The sequence below is a fragment of the Scleropages formosus genome, chromosome 25 (assembly GCF_900964775.1).
Source record: "Scleropages formosus chromosome 25, fSclFor1.1, whole genome shotgun sequence".
In the NCBI taxonomy this organism is placed as follows: domain Eukaryota; kingdom Metazoa; phylum Chordata; class Actinopteri; order Osteoglossiformes; family Osteoglossidae; genus Scleropages; species Scleropages formosus.
In genome coordinates, this window is record NC_041830.1 from 4,878,686 (window position 1) to 4,901,108 (window position 22,423).

At 43.3% G+C, this 22,423-nt stretch overlaps 1 protein-coding gene across 2 annotated transcripts in view; it reads right to left on the reverse strand.

Annotated features, from left to right (window-relative positions):
- Positions 1 to 22,423, reverse strand: part of mpp2b (MAGUK p55 scaffold protein 2b) — a 94,950-nt gene that overhangs the window by 27,631 nt on the left and 44,896 nt on the right. For both annotated transcript variants that reach the window (XM_018742133.1, XM_018742132.1), the window contains exons 3-5: positions 19,092 to 19,192; positions 15,949 to 16,101; positions 9,368 to 9,523 (exon numbers count right to left, since the gene is read on the reverse strand). In XM_018742133.1, coding sequence (XP_018597649.1) covers positions 9,368 to 9,523; positions 15,949 to 16,101; positions 19,092 to 19,192 — 410 coding nt within the window. The remainder of the gene's footprint in view (positions 1 to 9,367; positions 9,524 to 15,948; positions 16,102 to 19,091; positions 19,193 to 22,423) is intronic.

A 22,423-nucleotide genomic window follows, 5' to 3' on the forward strand; every position in this document is an offset into this window, starting at 1 on the left:
ATTTGTTACATTTACTTAGCAGACACTTTGTCCAAAGCGATGTTTATGCATCTTTTTCCTGGCAGATTTTCCACTCTTCCAGACTTTTTGATTACTATATTACTAACATCAAACCAGCGCCCCATCCTGACTGAATCTGATGATGGCCTACCATGACGGATGCAACGTGCCTATGTGAACTGGGACATCAAGTTCACACTCAAGTACTATTTTATTATTAACTGTAAATTGACTTAAAGGTCTAGAATCTAGGATGTCCGGGAGGAGTGTACAGCCACTGGCATTTGGGCCCCCAGAGATTTTTTTTCTCCCCTGCCTTTGAGTTGGGAGTTTTTTTTTCCCCTTTTCTCCGTGGCTAATAGGCATACTTAGAGCTTTAATAACTGCATGGATACTGTCACAGACAAAGACGGAAGGCTGGAGGTAGGTGGTTTGGAGTTCAAGCATGGGTGAGGTCATTCTGGATCCAACAAACACACAAAGGCGTACGAAATCGGTGGTCAGGGACAGGCATCGGTCGATCGGGATGCAAAGGTTGTTTTGGGGGCAAGGCAGTACTCAGAACCAGGAAAAGCAAGCAGAGGTCTAAAGCCAGGTAAACATAGAAAGAAGGAACAGGACATAAGGGATGAACCATTGGATTTGCAAGCCAAAGCGTTGCAAGATTCCACAACCTTGTGCTGGGACAGAGCTGCCTTTACCCCCGGCCTTGTTGACTGCCATCAGGTGCGGCTGCTTAACTTGCAGGAGTGACAGGTACTGTAGTAATGTAATATATAGCCAACTATCTATTTGCTTGTTTGTCTTATGCCTTTGTTATGCACTCTATGTTACTGTGTGAGAAGAGCACTCTATAAAAATAAATTGAATTACTTCATTTAGCTAACGCTTTTCTCCAAAGCAATGTACAGTGTTAAGCTTCTTACAGTTATTTTCCCATTTATACAAGTAGATAGTTTTTCCTGGAGCAATCATCCAGTGGAAACACCTTGCTCAATGGTATGACAACTGGTGGTAAACGTGCACTTGAAAGAAAACGAGAACCGTCTCGCAACTGTACAACAATCAGTACGAGTACAAGAACCATATATGTATCATATGCAGTAGTCAATTTTTTAAATTAAATTTATGCTTTACAGAAATGTAAAAATTTATTTCATTGACTAAGCCTATGTCTTATTACAGTATTTAATATGTCTGACATTTACTAGATTGCCGGGTTAGGCTCCGGTTGATTGAGAATCTTCACAGACAGACATTTACTAGAGAATTATATTCTGTAATTTTTTATACCTGTGTTTTCCCCATTGTGATGGATGACAAAGGGATTTTTTTATGTTTGCAACCTCATGTTTATACATTGAAGAAACACGAAATGGTCAATGGTGACTATAACACTCCCTAGAGACAGAGACCAATTAAAAACATAGAATTTTGTCAAGGAAGCCAATTTTTTTGCTTTTACTTTTAAATATTCTCCATGGGTGCCAATAATTTTGAAACCTCTGTTTTATATAAACTCAGGGGGTGCGGTGGTGCAGTGGCACAGTGGGTTGAACTGGTTCCTGCTCTCCGGTGGGTCTGGGGTTCAAGTCCTGCTTGGGGTGCCTTGCGGTGAACTGATGTCCTGTCCTGGGTGTGTCCCCTCCCCTCCAGCCTTATGCCCTGTGTTGCTGGGTTAGGTTCTGGTTTCCTGCAACCCTGTATGGGACAAGTGGGTCAGAAAGTGTGTGCATGTGTTTTATATAAAGTGGGGGCACGGTAGTGCAGCGGGCTTGGCTGGGTCCCGCTGTCTGGCGGGTCTGGGGTTCGAGTCCTGCTTGGGGTGCCTTGTGAAGGACTGGCCTCTCGTCCTGGGTGTGTCCCCTCCCCGTCCAGCCTTGCACTCTGTGTTGCCGGGTTAGGCTCCAGTTCGCCACGACCCTGGTTGGGACAAGTGGTTTCAGCCAGTGTATATGTGTGCTTTATAGGAAAAAAATTGCACTACTCAAGAAAACGGTTCCTGTTTGAAAAAACATTACGTTAAAATAAAAACAAATGGCTTCCCTGGCTGCATACTTGCTGCTGCATTTTATGTATTAATTTTTGCTCGTTCTCATGAAGGGTGCCAACAATTTACATTCAGATTTACATTTACTGATTTAGCAGATGCTTTTCTGCAGCGCAACGTACATCAGCAAAAGCAATACAAAAAGTAGTTTATATGAAAAGAAGGAGATTTTGATGCAGAAATGTGATTCTTCAGTACGGTCAATTGATCACATTGTGGAAAATATATAAACCATATACATATACACAAGTAGCTGCATTTAGGGTTTTTTTTAATTATTAAAAAGATAACAGAACATGGGTGGTATGGTGCCGCAGCGAGTAGCGCTGCCCCCTCTCGAAACCTGGGTGGTGTATGTGGTCACTCAGTCTGTTTTAGTTTTAGCCAAGAAAACACCAGAGTGGAAGGATGGCAGGGGCTCCTTGTAAACTGCTAAGTCTGTGGAACTATTTTATTTCTGCCATGGCCGTTCAAAAGCATGGAGATTGATCCTTTTGGCATGGAGTACATCTGATGGGCTGGAAACAGGGCAAGCTAGGCTGGACGTTAGAAGACAGTGTCTAGAAAGGAAGACATCCGTCTCTGAAAAACTCTGAGAACTGTGCAGCGGATGGGAGAGAGGTTTGGTATGGTAAAAGAGAGGGAAGAGAACGGGGGAGATTTAGTCAGTGCAATGAAAAAATTTCAATAAATACTAGAGTCAAAACATGAATATCTTTTGGCCTCTTGGCGAAATGCAAAAGACAGATTGTTGCTGTATTACTTACAAAGCTGGCAGTTATATTGTATGGTGATTAGAGCTGTAATCTACAGATAACCGACTTGAATGCTGTTATCTTTTTACTGTTATCTTCAACACTGCAACATTTGTACTCCAATACAAATAATAATTGCCTTTGGATTAGATATTTACGAGGTCCTCGTCAAATCGCCATGATGTTTTCACTAAATACTGAGTGCACTGGGAAAAGAGACCAAAACAAAGTCCATTGAAGGTGGCAAAACATATAATAAGGTGGCACGGTGGTGCACTGAGTAGCACTGCTGCCTCACAGTGCTTCGGTCGTGGAAAGAATGTGGGTTTGATTCCCCATTCAGTATGTGTCATATTTGTATGTTATCTTCATGTCTGCATGGGTTTCCTGCCACAATCCAAAGACATGCTGTTCAGGTGAGTTGGCTATGCCAAATTGCCCATAATATGTCTGTCGTCTACTTCTGTTTGCTTGGTGGCCCCGCGCACGAAAGGTGAAGCGCAGAGATTCTCGGTTCTGGCTCCGTTGTGGTGGAACGACCTTCCTCTCTCACTCGGAACTGCAGAAACTCTGTCTACATTCAAGAAGGGTCTGAAAACTCACTTTTTCCGGACCCATTTCGCCCAAGATCTCTCCAGCTCATGTACGGTGTAAAGTTCATGTACCATAACTTCATGAGCATCACCAGATAAAGCCTTTATTCAGCCGATACTCCGGCATTGTTTTTGCTTGCTTGTGTATCTTATAATATTAATTTTAAAAAAAAATAAAGAAATTCGGTAGGAGGGTATCAGAATTTGTCTATCATGTTTTTTATGCACCTACTTGAACGATGAACCTCGGTGTAGCAAGTGGTAGGCAACAAACTAGGTTTACTTGAGACACACATCTGCAGCTATGTCTCTTCCTCTTTATGTAATGCATAAATTGTACTTTTGCTGAGATGTACGTCGCTTTGGACAAAAGCGTCTGCTACATGAATATATGTAAATATGTATGTGAATGGGTGAATGTGTGCATGTGTGGCTACCCTACAATGGACTGGCATCCTGTCCAAGGTGTACCCCCCAGCCTTGCACCCAGTGCTTCCAGTTCACCACAACGCTGCTCAGGACAAGGAGTTATTGAAATTGGATGATTAAAAACATTGTTCAAACTATGTGAGTGCTGTTCAGTGCTGTATGGAACACAGGTATCATAGGAAGGAGGATAGTTAAGTATAGTTAAGGTCCATAGTTTTAAGAAATGGTGTCAAAGGAAATTTTATAATTACAGAAGAATCCCAATTCCTTACCTTTCCAGATGCTTAAGAGCTATTTTCACCCAGAACTGTGGACATCTGATGAAAGAGGAGCTATGGAAAATAGTACCGTATTTACTCGAATATAACTTGCACTTTTCCCCCCAAAATTCAAGTAAAAAATTCAGGGTGCGAGATATATGCGGGAATTTTCAAAAACTAAAGTCCATCCATCCATCTTCCTCCGCTTTTATCCGGGGCCGGGTCGCGGGGGCAGCAGTCCGAGCAGAGTACTCCAGACCTCCCTCTCCCCGCACACCTCCTCCAGTTCCTCTGGGGGAACCCCAAGGCGTTCCCAGGCCAGCCGGGAGACATAGTCTCTCCAACGTGTCCTGGGTCTGCCCCGAGGCCTCCTCCCAGTGGGACAAGCCCGGAGCACCTCCCCAGGGAGCCGTCCAGGAGGCATCCGGAACAGATGCCCGAGCCACCTCAACTGGCTCCTCTCGATGCGGAGGAGCAGCGGCTCTACTCCGAGCTCCTCCCGGGTGACTGAGCTCCTCACCCTATCCCTAAGGGTGCGCCCAGCCACTCTGCGGAGGAAACTCATTTCTGCCGCTTGTATCCGCGATCTCATTCTTTCGGTCATGATCCAGAGTTCATGACCATAGGTGAGGGTAGGAACGTAGATCGACCGGTAAATTGAGAGCTTCGCCTTACGACTCAGCTCCCTCTTCACCACAACAGACCGGTACAATGACCGCATTACTGCGGACGCCGCACCGATCCGTCTGTCGACCTGCCGCTCCATTTTTCCCTCACTCGTGAACAAGACCCCAAGATACTTGAACTCCTCCACTTGAGGGAGCAACTCCCCCCTAACCCGGAGGGAGCAATCCACCTTTTTCCGACTGAGAACCATGGCCTCGGATTTGGAGGTGCCGATTCTCATCCCCGCCGCTTCGCACTCGGCTGCAAACCTCCCCAGTGCACGCTGCAAGTCTTGACTTGATGAAGCCAACAGGACCACATCGTCCGCAAAAAGCAGAGACGAGATCTCGCGGCCACCAAAACAGACACCCTCCGTTCCCTGACTGCGCCTAGAAATTCTGTCCATAAAAATAATGAACAGAATCGGTGACAAAGGGCAGCCCTGGCGGAGTCCAACATGCACCGGGAACAGGTCTGACTTACTGCCGGCAATGCGAACCAAGCTCCTACTCCGGTCATACAGGGAACGAACAGCCCGTAGCAACGAGCCCCGAACCCCATAATCCCGAAGCACCCCCCACAGGATGCCACGAGGGACACGGTCGAATGCCTTCTCCAGGTCCACAAAACACATATGGACTGGTTGGGCAAACTCCCACGAACCCTCCAACACCCTAGTGAGGGTATAGAGCTGGTCCAGTGTTCCACGGCCAGGGCGAAAACCGCATTGCTCCTCCTGAATCCGAGGTTCGACTATCGGTCGGATTCTCCTTTCCAGTACCCTGGCATAGACTTTCCCAGGGAGGCTAAGGAGTGTGATCCCCCTGTAGTTGGAACACAATCTCCGGTCCCCCTTCTTAAAAAGAGGGACCACCACCCCGGTCTGCCAGTCCAGAGGCACCGTTCCCGAACTCCACGCGATGCTGCAGAGGCGTGTCAGCCAAGACAGCCCCACAACATCCAGAGACTTGAGAAACTCGGGGCGGATCTCATCCACCCCCGGAGCCTTGCCACCGAGGAGTTTTTTGACTACCTCAGCAACTTCAGCCAGGGTAATGGACGAGTCCCCCTCCGAGTCCCCAGCCTCAGCTTCCTCTACGGAAGGCGTGTCGGAGGGATTGAGGAGATCCTCAAAGTACTCCTTCCACCGCCCGAGAACATCCTCAGCTGAGGTCAGCAGCGCACCACTTCCACTGTAAACAGTGTTCGTGGAACACCGCTTCCCCCCTCTGAGTCGCCGGACGGTTTGCCAGAATCTCTTTGAGGCCGACCGAAAGTCTTCCTCCATGGCCTCACCGAACTCCTCCCAAGCCCGAGTTTTTGCCGCGGCGACTGCCAGAGCCGCGCTCCGTTTGGCCCGTCGGTACCTGTCAGCTGCTTCAGGAGTCCCATGAGCCAGCCAGGCCCGATACAACTCCTTCTTCAGCTTGACGGCATCCCTTACTTCCGGTGTCCACCACCGTGTTCGGGGATTGCCGCCGCGACAGGCACCGGAAACCTTATGGCTGCAGCTCCGAACCGCCGCACCGACAATGGAGGAGCGGAACATAGTCCATTCAGACTCAATGTCCCCCACCTCCCTCGGGACCTGGTTGAAACTCTGTCGGAGGTGGGAGTTGAAGACCTCTCTGACAGGGGCCTCCGCCAAACGTTCCCAACAGACCCTCACTATACGTTTGGGCCTGCCAGGTCTGTCCAGCTTTTTCCCCCGCCATCGAATCCAACTCACCACCAGGTGGTGATCAGTTGACAGCTCAGCCCCTCTCTTCACCCGAGTGTCCAAGACATATGGCCGAAGGTCAGAAGAAACGACTACAAAGTCGATCATCGACCTCCGACCTAGGGTGTCCTGGTGCCAAGTGCACTGGTGGACACCCTTATGCATGAACATGGTGTTCGTTATGGATAAACCGCGACTAGCACAGAAATCCAATAACAACTCACCGCTCGGGTTCAGATCAGGGAGGCCGTTCCTCCCAATCACGCCCCTCCAGGTATCACTGTCGCTGCCCACGTGGGCGTTAAAGTCCCCCAGTAGAACGACAGAGTCCCCAGTGGGAGCGCTTTCCAGCACGCCCCCCAGGGACTCTAAAAAGGCCGGGTACTCTACACTGCCGCTAGGCGCATAAGCACAAACGACAGTGAGAGACCGTTCCCTGACCCGAAGGCGTAGGGAGACGACCCTCTCATTCACCGGGGTAGACTCCAACACATGGCGGCTGAACTGGGGGGCTATTAATAAGCCCACACCAGCCCGCCGCCTCTCACCTTGGGCAACGCCAGAATAAAAAACTAAACTACAACTAAAAAAACTAAAAAACTAAAGTTTTTCAGGAAAAATTAAATTGATGTTTATTATAAATCCTCAGTATTCATTAGAATTATAATCGTTCACTTTATTCATAAAACAAATGCATTTAAATTTTAATTATCAACGTTATTTACATGATCGGCTGCTGACCTTCTAATCCAATCTTGAACCATTGTAGTGTCCATCTCCCCTTTTTCTTGCACTCTTACACGAATTTCAGGAGAAAATTTCCCCTTCGGCATTGTTTTACTTTTAATATTACATGAGAAGGCAACGTTTTTCAATCTGCAGTAATTGCGAGAATGCAATTTTGGTGCATCGCTGTTTTTCACTTCCGGTTGTGCGCATTATCATGCTTTTTTTTCACCTTTTTCTGTTATTGTTTGGTGCAACATGTCGAAATTGAGGGGTGTTTGATCGGCATTGGCTATTTGCGATACCATATAGTTATTTCTCTTCCTAAGTTGAATCTCATAGCGACGAAAATCCATCACTTTATTCTCAAAATCCTTTGGAATTCTTTGGCAAAGGGATGTCCTTCGACGGAGGGAAAGGCTTTTACTCTTCATGAATCTCGTGATCCAACCACGGCTCACTTTCAGATCTGTGCGACTGATGCCTCGTTTTGTAACTAACTCGCACACTTTGAAATGTAACATTTAGTGCGAAACACAGCAACCATCTTTACGCAAACCTAAGACATATTCAAATAACTTGCCCTCCAATGCAGGAAACTTTCCACATTTAGGTCCTCAGAATGCTTTTCTTGACTTATTGGTGTTTTGTAATGCAAGTTACAGTCACTCAGTCACTGTAATACTCATGCCCTGCTGCTCCATTGCCATGTTTTTCTGCAAAATCAATAACTTCGAGTTTAAAACCAGCACCGTAACTTTAACGTTCTCCATATTTCAAGCAAAATTTACAAAGGCAAGCCGACAAGTGTTGAAATGCTGATTCTCTTTAACCAAATTTCAAAATATCTAAAACAGCCGTAGCAACACTGATTATCTATACAGTTTTAAACTTTTTTCATGCGCAAGGTATATGCAAAACTTTTTCATTTATTTTTTCATCCAGTAAAATTAGGGGTTTAAGATATAAGCGAGGGCGAGTTATATTCAAGTAAATACGGTCTCAGCTTTCAAACAGATATTTGTGAACTGTGTATGAATGAATGCTGGATTACATAAAGGGGACATGTTGTGCTCACTCCAGTTCCAGATTTCAAAGGACTAAGGATCTAGTTTAAACAAAATAATGTAGAGTAACCAGTTTTGAAGCTTGTAGCTGCCATCACAGCTCTTTACAGATGACAGGTTTCTTGTATTCTTGGACCAAACTGAGACACTTAAAATTGAAGTAGCAGGAATGAAAGCAAAAATAAACAAATAGAATAAATAGCAGCCATATCCCATTTGATATGGCTGCTATTTATTCTAATATTTCACATCTTTATTCCTAACAGGTGCTAAGCAATTCTCAATTTCAGAACCCTTTTAGTTTTTCCCACATAATAAAGAATATATAAATATTGCAAAAAAAAATACACACATGTAGATAAATGAGCAATTGTGCTCTTTGCTGTCATTATTTTGCCCAAATGTAAATGCTTATGTGCCCCTCATGATCACTGCATTGCAACAAATACGAATACAGCACTTACAGATTTCTGCTTGTCTGAGCATTGTATGTGTTAAAACTCGATGACTATGTTTTCCCTTCCCTTGCTGCTTTACTTATTTGGTCCACGAGTGATGACTTCATAAGCGGTCTAATGGTCTGCGGATTATATGTAATGCACTTCTTGTGTAACTGTATATGCATGTTGATGAAGACAAAGGTCAAAACATGTCAGTGCTGTATATTACATTTTATAAAAATGAAAGTGCTTAGTGTGTTGTCCCATCTTTTTTTTTTTTTTGGTCTTATTACAACTATCCGGATCTTACCACCCAAGTTTGCCATTTGATGTTGATATTCAGTTTAGCAATATCTGACATTCTGATATTCTTTATTTAGCACAAATTGACTTTTGGACCTCAGGGCTCAAAAACTTTTCCCATTAAAACTAATGATAATTATGTCTCGAAGTTATCAAAGTCTACCTTACCAAAAGTTTTCCAGGAATGCATTGCCTTCGTATGGCAGGAGAAGACTACATTTTTATAATATATGTAGGTTAATATAACAATACAGCCAATTAACCATCTTAAAAAGTAAAAACCTACAACACAATCTTTTCTATTACAAGTAACAATATGTATTGTGCCCATGCAGAGTAGATATCACACAGCCCTTACCAGGTGTTCTCCTGACACTTTGCGAATGCCCACCATCCTCACAGCATCAGGGGGTACAGGCTGGTTGTTGAGAGCAGCATCCATGAAGGCACACGGGCTGGGAGGTGGGGTGTCATAGCTTTTGGAAGCCACGGAGTCATGGGTCTCCAAAAGGGACTAGCAAACCAGAGTACACATATTGTCAAGGAGCCATCCACTAGCCTAATAGATGACCAGTGACTTTCTCATGCTATGCTGACATTAAGATACATAAAGCCCAGTACTGCAAGAAATAAAATATGGCTATCTGAATAAGTCTTAAAAATTATCAATAAACCAATTGTGAAAAAACAAGAAAACTGTTTTGATAAACATGGATACAATAACATAATAGAAACATATAGCAGAAGTTTAACTTCTTTAACATTCAGTTACTGTAACCAATGAAAATAAAACATCAAGATCAAAAACTAGGAAGGTAATTAGGAATCGACGATATTCTGGTTAAGTTTTATGCAGCTACTTGTTTGATGACCATCGGTGCATATGGTGAAGGAAACAAAGTAACTGTACTTAAGAGTCACACATCTGCAACTATGTCTCTTTTTCCTAATGTAATGCACAAATTGTATTTTCTATGAGATGTACGTCACTTTGGAGAAAAGCGTCTGCTAAATGAATAAATGTAAAAGTAAGATGTCTGGAGTCATATGCACTTAGACAAAATCATTACAGAATGAACTCTGAATTGGGCAGCACAAGATAGCCAGTAAAGATGAGTAACAACCACTGGTGGAGCTATGTAACATCCTAAGGAGAGAACTCAAGACACTCTGCCGGGGAGAGTGGCGCAGGAAACGTGGAAAAGAAAGAGCCAGGAAATGGGCATCTTTCATTTCCAACCCCTTTACCTTCACCAAGAAAATTATAGGGGATAAGCATAGGGACTAGCTCATGTGCTCAGTGGAAGAACTGAACACCTACCTTCATAGCACCCTGAGTAACCCAAAAAGAGGGCAAGACTTTGAACACCATAAGGTCCTCATAAACCCAACATCCCCCACTGTTGAATTTGCTACAAATGAGACCTGCTGGAGGGAGATTCAAGAGGTGGTGAAAAGAGCAAGATCAGCCTCTGCCCTTGAACCTAGTGGAATGCATTACACATTGTTTACAAGCGTTGCCCAGACATTCTGTGGCAATTGTATAAAATCTTGAGGGTGATATGGTGCAGGGGAAAGACTGCTTCCCGGTGGAGGTATGCAGAGGACATTTGGATCCTCGAAGAATATCAATCAGTTTACAGCCATTTCACTTCTCAGTGTAGAGTGCAAGATATTCTTCAGCATCTTGTCGCATTGACTAATGGAATTTCTCTTCAAGAACGCGTACATGGACACCTCTGAGCAGAAGGGCAGCATCCCTGGAGTGCCTGGATGTTTGGATCACACTAGTGTAGTTACACAACTCATCAGAGAAGCTCGCAAAGGAAAAGTGGACCGCTGTGTTATAGCTGGACCTTGCCAATGCTTATGGGTGCATACCAACCAAGCTGGTTGAGTTTGCTCCACACAAAAACCATATTCCCAGCAAGATCAAGCATCTCATCCTGGATTATTACAGCAATTTGAAGATGAGAGTCACTTCTGGATCTATTACATCAGACTGGCATCAGCTTGAGAACAGTATAATAGCTGGTTGTACTATCTCAGTGACACTTTTTACCCTTTCCATGAACATAGTAGTAAAATCAGCAGAGGTGGAATGCAGAGGCCTTTTGAAAAATACTGGAGTGCGCCATCCCCATATAAAAACATTCATGTGGTCTCACTGTCACTACCTGTCACTACTTCATCTGTGCCGTAGCCCTGAACAGGAGAAGTAATATGTTGCAACTCCAATTTTGAGGGCTTCAGGAAGATTTCATGGCGGCACATACAAGAAAAGTGCTCCAGTAGAGAGAGACTTCTTGGACCCCAACATGCCTGCAGCTGGCATAGAGGTATGAATTATTGAGATAGGGGATGGCACTGGGTTGAAGCTGTGGTGGGATTCTTGGAATTGGACAAGATCACGGTCGTGGGAAAACCTGGGTCAGAATCAAGGTTGTAGAATATTCTTAAATCAAAGAGTGTCTTAGAAAGGTGTGTATTTGCTTTTGAGATTCCGCAACTTTCCTGCGGTAGCCCTCTTCTATTTACACTTCTGTTTAATTGTGTCCAGGTGAGCTGGGCGGTGTTGACTTCCAGCAGTCTCCACTGACAAGTATGAGCATAAATATCACAAAAGGGTTAACATTTTTCTGCAATGAGACTCAAGTTTATTGTTGACCCCTAAGAGTTTAGTGTTGACCAGTGGGTTCTGAGTTTTGTCCTGCCTTGATTGACAAACTGACATTATAGCATTCCTCCCGTGATACTATCAAGATCTGAGACAAAGTCAATGCAATCACGGACTAGTTCTCGGCATCCACCTGCCCCGATCATGCTGGACCTCCTTGCGAAGTCACGCTCTCCAAATTCAAGCCCCTGTCAGAAACTGAAATCTCCAACCTGCTGCTGTCACACAGAGCCACGACCTGTTCCCTCCATCTGATCCCATCCACACTCCTACAGACCATCTCCCTGCAACTCTCCACCTTCATCTCCAAGATCATCAACTCCTCACTCTCCTCTGGCTACTTCCCATATGCCTTCAAAACTGCCCTCATTTCACTTCTGGTATAGAAACCCTCTCTGGATCCTGACTCAGTCCAAAACTACAGGCCAATCTCCCATCTCCCTTTTCTGTCAAAAACTCTGGAATGGGCAATCTGTGATCAGATATCTATGGGACAGCTGGTAGCATAGTGGTTGGACCCCAAAGGTTGCAGGTTCGAGCCTCACCTCCGGCTGTAGTACCCTGGCTTGAGCAAGGTACTTACCCTGAATTGCTCCAGTAAAATTACCCAGCTGTATAAATGGTAAATAATTCTAACCTCAACACTGTAAGTCACTTTGAAGAAAAGCATCAGCTAAATGAATAAATGTAATGTAATGTAATCTTCAGTCCTTACCCAGAACCATATCCTTGATAGATATCAGTCTGGATTCAAAGAAAGGTAGCATTATTCCTAGAGGGAAATTTTCTGGAATTCCAATATTCTGGATGTAAACTGGAGGAAGTCTGCCCTAATACCTTTTAAATATTGCATATTTAACGAAGCAAGAAAAATACAGTTCAAAATTCTTCACATTATCTATCCAAAAACTTGCTTACTCATTAAATTAATAGATGTGGAAGATGCTTGTATCTTTGGCAAGCAAACTGAGGAAACTTTAATTCAACTGTTATTGAATGTACGACTTCCATGTTTACATTGCGCACTGCACACTTTATATACATATATAACCTCACTTCTTGGATTTTTGCACTAATAGTAATCTTAGTAATTTTAGTAATTTTTGGAACTTGCGACCTTGCACTAATAGTAATTTTTGTAAATTTGTCATTTACGCCCTGTGTTATCCTTGTTTTCCTTGTGTTTTTCTTCTGTTTTTCTTTCCTTATGTCCTTATAATTTATGTCATAGGCTGCTGAGAGGACTCACAGAGTAAGAATCTCATTGTACAGTGTAACGAACTGTTTACTGTACACATGACAATAAACTCTTGAATCTTGAATTGAAGGTACTAAAGATATTTTGGTTGGAATTAACTGTCTGTATTTTCACATATGTTAGGTGCAATAATTTAATTATTCTCAAACACATTATTATGTATTATTAAAATAAAGACAATATATGTATCAAGAATATTAGGGTTTTTCTAATTTATTATTCCACATTTTATACAGTGAGAATTCAAACGCAGAGTGTAAATAAAAGTGCAGAGGTGAGACAAAAAGCATGGGACAAACAGACGCACAGAGTGCTCTTAGGAGGACAATAAGTGGAACAGGCATACGGGACTGGAGCAGGTACACAGAGGCATAACAAAGACAAGGCTGAAACACAAAACAAGGACATGGGCACAGAACGAGATTTCAAGAAAGAAAAAAAAAACAGGATCATTTGCTGAATGCAGGCAAGGCAGTGGAAAGCTTATTAATTATCCACAACCGATGGTACTCCTTCACCCTTCTTGGGATCAGGTGTGCTGATGGGCTGGGTGGACCTGGAGTGGCATCCCTAGTGATCATTTGAATGACATTTTATTTTTTTCAGTTTTACTTTTTGTATATATTATAATACGTGGAACAGCCTTCATTTTGATACTCCTCCTATGGCATGAACACCATTTCTCTATTTAACTCGATGTTTATACTATGCTATACTTTAGCTTAATTGGGACTCTGGAACTGCCAGTCTGCAGTGAGAAAGGCTGCAACTCTCCACCTTCATCTCCAAGATAATCAACTCTTTCTCCTCTGGCTGCTTCCCATCTACTTTCAAAACTGCCCTCATTTCACCTCTGGTAAAGAAACCATCTCTGGATCCTAACTCAATCCAAAAGTACAACCCCGTTTCCCTCCTCCCTTTTCTGTGTGAAACTCTAGAAGGGACAGCCTGTGGTCAACTATTTGAATTCCTCACCCAGAGCCATCTCCTCGATGGGTATCAGTCTCTATTCAGAGACAGTCACTCTACCAAAACAGCGCTCCTAGTAGCGTCTGATGCTCTTCCTCTTATTTCCACCTGAAGCATCAGACATTTCTGTGTACATTGCTGCCTGCCTCTCAGACATCTCTGCATGAATGGCTGATCACCACTTACAACTCAATCTCTCCAAAACAGAGATCCTACACCTCTCAGCTGGCCTGTCTTCCCGTCATGATCTCTCAATCAAACTGGACAACTCACTCATCTTGCCTACCTCTTCAGTTAAGAGTCTGGGAGTGATGATTCATTCAAGTCTATCTTTCTCTCAGCACATCAAAGCCACAACTCAGACCTGCAAATGCATCCTGCATAACATTTGAAGGATCCGTCTTTACCTCACAACAGACACTGCGCAACGACTTGTCTAGGCCATGGTGACAGCCTGTCTGCACCACTGCTACTCTCTCTTGTCTGGCCTTCCTGGTACTGCCATCAAACTTCTACAGCTGATACAGAATGCTGCTGCCTGAGTTGCGTTTGACTTGCTGAAGCATTCCCATGTATCTTCCCTACTCATTTTTCCATATGAATGACTATGCAGACCTATTACCAACAAATCGGAATGGGCAGGCTAAGACCTGGCCATACCGAATCCATAAGACTGGCAACAGCACCTGGAAAGGAAGCAACCTGTTAAAGGGATAGCAAGCCCAGCTCTAGTCAATCACTCAATCAAGGGTTTAGTAAAAGCCCAGACTCTAAAACAAAGTTCATATTTAACAGTTTTGATTGTAGTAGTGGCGCTCTTACTGTTGCTGTATTTCCTGTTCGGTGTGTTTTGATAATATGGGTTGCAAAAATAAAAAGCCACAATTGTTCCCTGCCTAGTCCTTTGTCTAACCTGGCATGCAAATTGTTTTAATCATCTGAGATTGGATATATGAAGAACTAAATAAATATGGGGAAACTGAATAACAGAGGATGAGTGTACACTGAAAGTTGCCTTGGACAAAGGTGTCGGATACGGACACACACACACACACACACACACACACACACACTGGCTGAAACAGTTTATCCCAAGCACGGTCGCAACGAACTGGAGCCTAACCCAGCAACACAGGGAAGCAAGGGGACACACCCAGGATGGGACACCAGTCCGTCACAAGGCACCCCAAGCAGGACTCAAACCCTGCACCCACCGAGTACGCTACGCTGCGCCACCCCCCCACCACCCCCACCACCCCCAGGTTAAATAATCTAGTCTGCATGTTTTGTATTCATGTGACTAGTCCAGTTGATATCTAGTTTTATCACCACAGGAGATTTAACATTAGTCCAGGGGTGTCACGGTGGCACAGCGAGTAGTGCTGCTGTTTCAGAGCACCTGGGTGGTGTGAGAGGACATTGATTTCATCCCTGCTCTGTCTGTGCGGAGTTTGCATGTTCTCCCCATGTCAGCATGGGTTTCCTCTCAGAGTCCAAAGACATGCTTTTCCGGTTTACCCATAGTGTGTGAGTGACAGGGAGAGTGTGTTCCACCCATGTATGGATGAGTGACCCATTGTAAGTAGTGCAGGTAGCAGTGTAAGTCACCTTGGTAAATAAGGTGTGTGGGCTGATAATACTACATAGAGTTCACTGGAAGTTGCTTTGGAGAAAAGTGTCTGCAAAATAAATGTAACAAAGATATAATGTAATATATATTTTTCCATGTCTTAAAACTGTATACTGAAGTTCATGACATTGCTAGTGGTTAAGAACATTAAAAAACATTTAAAGTAACTTCATGTCTGAGTAGGGTTTTTTTTTTTTTTTAACCTAACATGCTAAGTAAATTTTTAAATGAGTACTTTAATACTAGACATTTTGTTTTAAACAATACTTTTTAATTTTTGTTGACTAGTCTACCCACCTGTGCCTATACTATGTAAATGTAAATACATGAGTAACTTTAAGTCCTATAATAATACAGCCCATATGAAGCATAACTGTAACTGAAGTGCATCACGTAGGACTGTACCTGGAAGTGGGGCTCCTTCAAAATACGGGCCAGCTCATCAGCAGCCTTGCTCCGGTGTGTCAGAGGGGTGAGGTCCCTCAGGATCTCCTGTACCAGTTCCACATTGTTGTCTCGCACTGCCTCCAGTTTGGTCTCCTCCATTTTTTCATGAGCCTGGCAGAGCCACAGGCAGCAAACTTGTCACCTACTTATTCACCAATTAACAATACCATTGCTACAAAACAGTGAAATCAGTTAACACAATGAAGTACAGAATATGTTTTCAGTTTGAGTAAAGTAGACATTATGACTCCTCACTAGCTGGTGTCTACTAGGTGAGTTTTCAGACCCTTCTTGAATGTAGACAGTTTCAGCAGTTCTGAGTGAGAGAGGGAGGTCATTCCACCACAAAGGAGCCAGAACCAAAAACCTCCGTGCTTTACTTTTTGTGCGCGGGACCACCAAGCGAGTAGAAGTAGATGAGCGAAGGGGTCTAGTTCAGGTGTAGCAGTTGATCAAGTCTTGTAAATAGCCAGGAGCAGTTCCATTGATGCATTTGTAGGCAATAACCAGAGTCCTGAATCTGATCCAAGCAGTTATAGGAAGCCAGTGCAGAGAAGCAAGTGGAGGAGATACATGGGAACACTTTGGCAAGTCAAACACAACTCATGCAGCAGCGTTCTGTATCAGCTGCAGAGGTTTGATGGCAGTAGCGGGAAGGTCAAACAGGACAGAGTTGCAATGTCCAGACGGGATGTCACCATGGCCTGGACAAGTTGTTGGGCAGACTCAGTTGTGAGGTAAGGATGGATCCTGTGAATGTTGTACAGAATGTATCTGCAGGACTGGGTTGTGGCTTCGATGTGCTGAGAGAAAGATAAATTTGAGTCAACTGTCCCTCCCAGACTCTTAGCCGAGGAGGTAGGCAAAATGAGTGAGTTGTCCAGTTTGATCGATAGATTGTGACAGGAGGACAAGCCAGCTGGGAGGTGAAAAATCTGTTTTGGAGAGGTTGAGTTGGAGGTGGTGATCAGACATCCATGCAGAGAGCGATGAGTGATGAGATAGGGTTGGAAGATGACGAGGAAGTGATCAGAGACATGCAGCCGAGTAACAGTAGGATGGAAGAGTAACAGAGGACAGGACAGCCACAGTTACAGGAAAAGAAAAGGTCAAGGCAAATGCCTGCTTTGTGAGTAGCAGGGGACTGGGACAGGGGGAGATCGAAGGGCAGGAGTGACAGAAGGCCCATTTCATTAATATCCTCGATATGCAGGTTGAAGTCACCCAGGAGAACCAATGGAGTGTTGTCCCCTGGGAGAGAGCTCAACAAGATCAAGGTCATCCAGGAAGCAGCTGGGAGGGCGAGGCAGGTGATAAAGAATAACAACAGCAAGAGTGATTGGGGCAGTGATAAAGACAACATGAAATTCAAAGGAGGACAGGTCATGCAGGTGGAGAGGGAGAACAGAATATTCCCACCCGGGGAAGGATGAGCAAGCCTGTGCCTCCACCTCTGCCGGAGGGACAAGGGGTGTGGGAGAATGAGTAGTTAGTGGAGAGGGCTGCAGGTTTGGCTATGTAGTCTGGCGTAATCCAGGTTTCAGTTAGGGCCAGGAGGTCCAGCAAGAGATGGGAGGTGTAGGCTGCTTTGAAGTCAGCCTTCCTCACAGCAGGCTGGCAGTTCCAGAGCCCCATGGAGAAACTGAAGCAGGATGGAGGCTTTGACAGATAAGCGTAAACCAGGTTACAGTAGCAGCAGGTTATGGACATGTAGGGACACGTTTGATGCATGATCCCTCAAAGAACAGGATGGTGATGGCAGAATTCATGTAGTGGCAGAGGCTTCTCTCACTGGACTCCCGCAGGTAGTCTCCTTTGTCTTGGCACTCCGAATGTTCACACCAAGAGGCTGCCGCTACCACTCCCACTAGGGGTCACCAGCTGCTATTCAAACCAGGCTAATTCACATCAGCTGAGAGTCCTAATCAAAAATACTCTGACAACGGTAACCAAAACAAACAAACAGACGCGATAAATCAATCGACCGAGTCACACTCCTACTACAGCACGGGACACAGAATTTTCAGCTTCGCATGCGCCCTAACAAACCGCAAATACAATTAAAAAAATAATTAATTATTACAAGCTTACAACTGCTTACCCATTTATACAGCTGGATAATTTTTACTGGAGCAATTTTAGGGTAATTACCCTGCTCAAGGCATTACAGCCGTAATACTCGCGACCTTGGGAGCCAGGGGAAGCAGCGCTAACCACTACTCTACCAGCTGTCTCTCAAATAACTCATTATATAAAGATTAATAAAGAATTCATATGTGTGACTTTTTGAGTATCAGTCCTCTTCTGTATTTGCTTTAACCTTGCAGATAGTATCACTTCTTTGATCTAATCTGAAATATGCTGATGAATAAGAGAAAATTCTTAAAAGCATGGAAACTACATCAGTAAGGAACTTGTGCTCCTCAAAATACCTTGAATTCTGTGTTAATTTAACAGTGAGTGAGCAGATATCCCTAAGTGTCACAGCAATGTTATTGCTTGCCTTCAGCAAGGTTTGAGGACCTTGTTACTGCAGATCCATACCCCAGGAAAGGAACTTTTGTAATCCCTAATTTGTCATCTGTACAAACGTACAATTGTTAGCTAATTGTGAGACATGGATTCACCTTTACTCCTTCTTACAAACTTGATGTCGCATATTTATGTATTTGTTTAATTCTCTACTTCTGCTCCAGCATTAGCCTTTGACATGCAGCTACAAATTGATTACCTTGAGTAACTTGTGTCCTAAAGGCAGGAATGAATTTATTTCCCTAGAGAACCACTGATACCACAGCAGCATTGTACAAGACAACATGCTCTCAAAGTGGAAAAAAAACATCTGTTCATATTTTTAAGTTGTTGACTTGAAGGTTATGGTGCAAATGTCACAAAAATTGTCCATCTGCTATCTTTAAAAACTATATTTGGAAGTGTTTGTAAAGGATTATCAGAGATGGTGGAAAAGTGGATTGGTCTTTTTTTTTCCCAGCAAATCTCCCAAAAAAATTCTATATTTGGTTTCACAAATTTGTTGTAGATAATCTAATTTTGGCACATTGTTACAAGAAACTGTTGTATGAGGTGAGACATATACTTACCACTGGGTTCTCCATTATGCCTTTGAGGAAGATGAGGTCCAAGTCATTGGCAGTAGTGGAGCTGGTGCTGTCACTAAGTGTGTCCAGGACCTGATGCATAGCTTCAAAGAGGAATGGAAAGAGCAAGATTAGCATTTTAATACTGTTTTAGAGGCCTCCACCTCCTGCCTTCTGGATAAGCATCTGCATTATCAAAGTATGGAAGTTAAGTGGATACATAAAAGGATTTGGGGAGTCAAAAGGTCTTGCTTCCACAGCAACAATACCAGCTGTGAAGGCAACATATTATACAGTAGGTCAGGAACTCACACCTGTGCAAGATGGCCTTTAAATTTAAAAATGGCACCTAAACAGAAAAGGTACATCAATCAATGCCTAAACTCGAGAAAAACACCTTGCTTATCGAAATGCAATATGCAATATATTGTATTAATACCCTTTACGAGTTACAAGTACATTACCCCGTACAAGTCCCCAAGGTCAGCCATATTAAGTGTCTTGGGAAAAGGGGCCAAGAGTGATACAATAAACAGCTCTAACAAGTGCAACTTCTACAACTCATCTTGATAGTGATCTTGCGCCACAGAAAGCATTTCAGGCCTGTGTTTTTCAGCAGACAATATTCTCCCAAGGTTTTCATTAATAGTTTGCTGGTGAACCAGGAACTTTGTAGAAATTGTTGTGAAAGAAGCCATTTTGGATTTCACAAGAAAGAAGCCATTTTGGATTTCACAGAACTGGAGCATTTCAGGGAGGCTCTGCTGAAGAAAAGCCATAAATAAGAATATGAAACAGTGATGATGAATACCATCTCAGCAATTCTGATTTCAGTCGCAGATTACTTGTAGACAAAACTGAAAAATAACAAGCACATTTGCTTGATATTAAAGCTAATTTCCCACTACCAGTATTACCCAAATTATGCAGATCTATGCAAATCAGTCAACATTTATTATCCGGAACCATTTACTTGGAACAATCTGACAGCTGGATTTTTTTACTGAAGCAATTCAAAATAAGTAACTTTCTTAAGGGTACAATAGCAGGGACTCTTCCTGCCCTTTTATCATCTTGATCATAAGTTCTTTAAACAGTACAGTACTTGCAACCATAAAATATTTGAAAATGTATTTTTAAGGGGCAGCAAGAAGATATCCCATTAACACTGTGCAATATCACTTTATGTCAAAGTCTAAGTTTATGCGCCCAACTGTGCTGTTTTACCTGAAGAAGTCTGTCAGACATTACTGGAAGTCCTGCAAATTGCTGTCTGTACAGGGTACTTCTTGTGATTCTCATAACACCTCACCAAACTTCAGATGCTTCAGTAAACATGGAACTACTATCCAAATAATACAAAAACACTATAATGGATATTTCCTGGAAAGGTCACACAGGAACACATACATAAAATATCTGAGTGGTCTGAATAATAGATAATACAAAAATTGACAGTGACCTTACTGCGATGACAGAAGACAGACTAAAATAGAAATGTGAGAACAAAACTGGTGGAAGAAATCTTTGATGTGCCAACAAAACCACATTAATAAAAGATGGGGAAGGAAGACCTTAAAATCCAGTTTAGTCAAAGTAGTAAGTGAAAGGGTGGGACTATGATTAAATCTGAAGAAAATTAGGACATCTGAAACAACAAATCAAACTTGTCAACCTTTGCCTCTTAGGACCAATAATCAACAGCAAGGGATCTAGCACTCAGGCTACCATCACCGTTAGACTAGAAATGGTATCTGCAGTAATACCATATTGATGTAAAAGCTAGGTAAACTTATTCTTCTTACTACAAACATCAGAGTAGCAAATTTTTAAAGATTTTAAATGTTTTAAAGTTTTAAAGACTGATATGACAGATTTTTAAAATTTCCTGGCTTCATTAATTGCATTTTATTCATCATTCTGTTTTTCAAAATACTGTATATCTGTTGCACAGTTAAAACCACCTCCATTCCTGTCCTCTAAAGGGGGCAAGGAGGAAGATGGAGGAAATGCAGGTGTATTACATTTAGCCAACACTTTTCTCCTTACAGTGTTAAAATACTTACAACTATTTACCCATTTACACAGCTGGGTAATTTTACTAGAGCAACTTAGGGTAAGCACCTTGCTCAAGGGGACTAGAGCCAAAGGTGGGAATCAAACCTACAACCTTGGTGCCCAAAGGGCAGCATTGTGGCACAGTGAATAGTTGTTTGAATTTGTTTAAAAAAATTAAAAAGCTCAGAAGGGTTTCAGTACAAAAGAAGAACTGAAGTAAGCAAACAGCAACGCAGTCTTTCATATACTGATGTTTACAGGGGATATGAATTTACCTATATGGAATACTATCTCCTTTGTCAAGGCTGGCCATCAGGCTCACCCACAGCTTAGAGCGAAGACAGGCCTCCTAATCAAAGTTACCAACTGGCAGCTGAGAGTGGACTTGGGCAAGCAGTTGAGGTTCCCAGAAAACATTGTATTCACATCTCTTCTGCCTGGACATGATCATCTTTTCAGAGATTACCAAGTAAATGATCATGTTGGAACTCAGAGTGCCCTTGGAAGAGCACCTGGAGGAAACCAACAAGCGGAAACATGTAAAGTACCAGGAGCTTGTGGAACAGTGGTAGAGGCAAGACTGGAAAACACACTGCATGCCTACTGAGATTGACTGTTGGGTATTTGCAGGGCTCTCATTGTGCAAGGCCCTAACGCTGCTGGGCATCACAGGTGAGGCGAAGAGGAAGACCATCAGATCAGCTACTGAAGGCACAAAAGAGCCACTTGGTGGCTCTGGATTAAGATAGCGGATCTGTGGTCAGTTGCTGCTGGGACGCAAGTTGGGGCTTGATCAACCCTGGCTGGGTCACCTGAGCAAGGGTGTCTGATGCTGAAAGACCTGAAACACCCAATAACCGCAGGCCACATCACTGATACTGCGCCCCAGCGCATCCACAGGATGTACCTTATAACCTGCTGTCACCAGGTTCCAAAAGGTAAATAAGTGACTCAAACAATATCCAATGTGACATCACTTTATTCATTTCTACGCCTTGCTGCTGCTCTGCTGAGGCCAGGTCATGACCTGGAAACTTTGCTTTGCCCTCATAGGTCATTAATCTGTTTTCCAGTTAGAACAGTTTCTTGTGTAGGGAAAGAAATAGTTGTACATTATTTTAAACTGCCGTCTTCTTAATCTATGAATTATTGCTGTGTTAACTTCATAGATGCTTTTTCCGAGTTAGCTTGAATATGTAAATGTAGATGGAAATGCGGTGGGTCATACTGTAGCTTGGCAAGAAATGCATACGGGATAAATCAATCAAAATAAATGT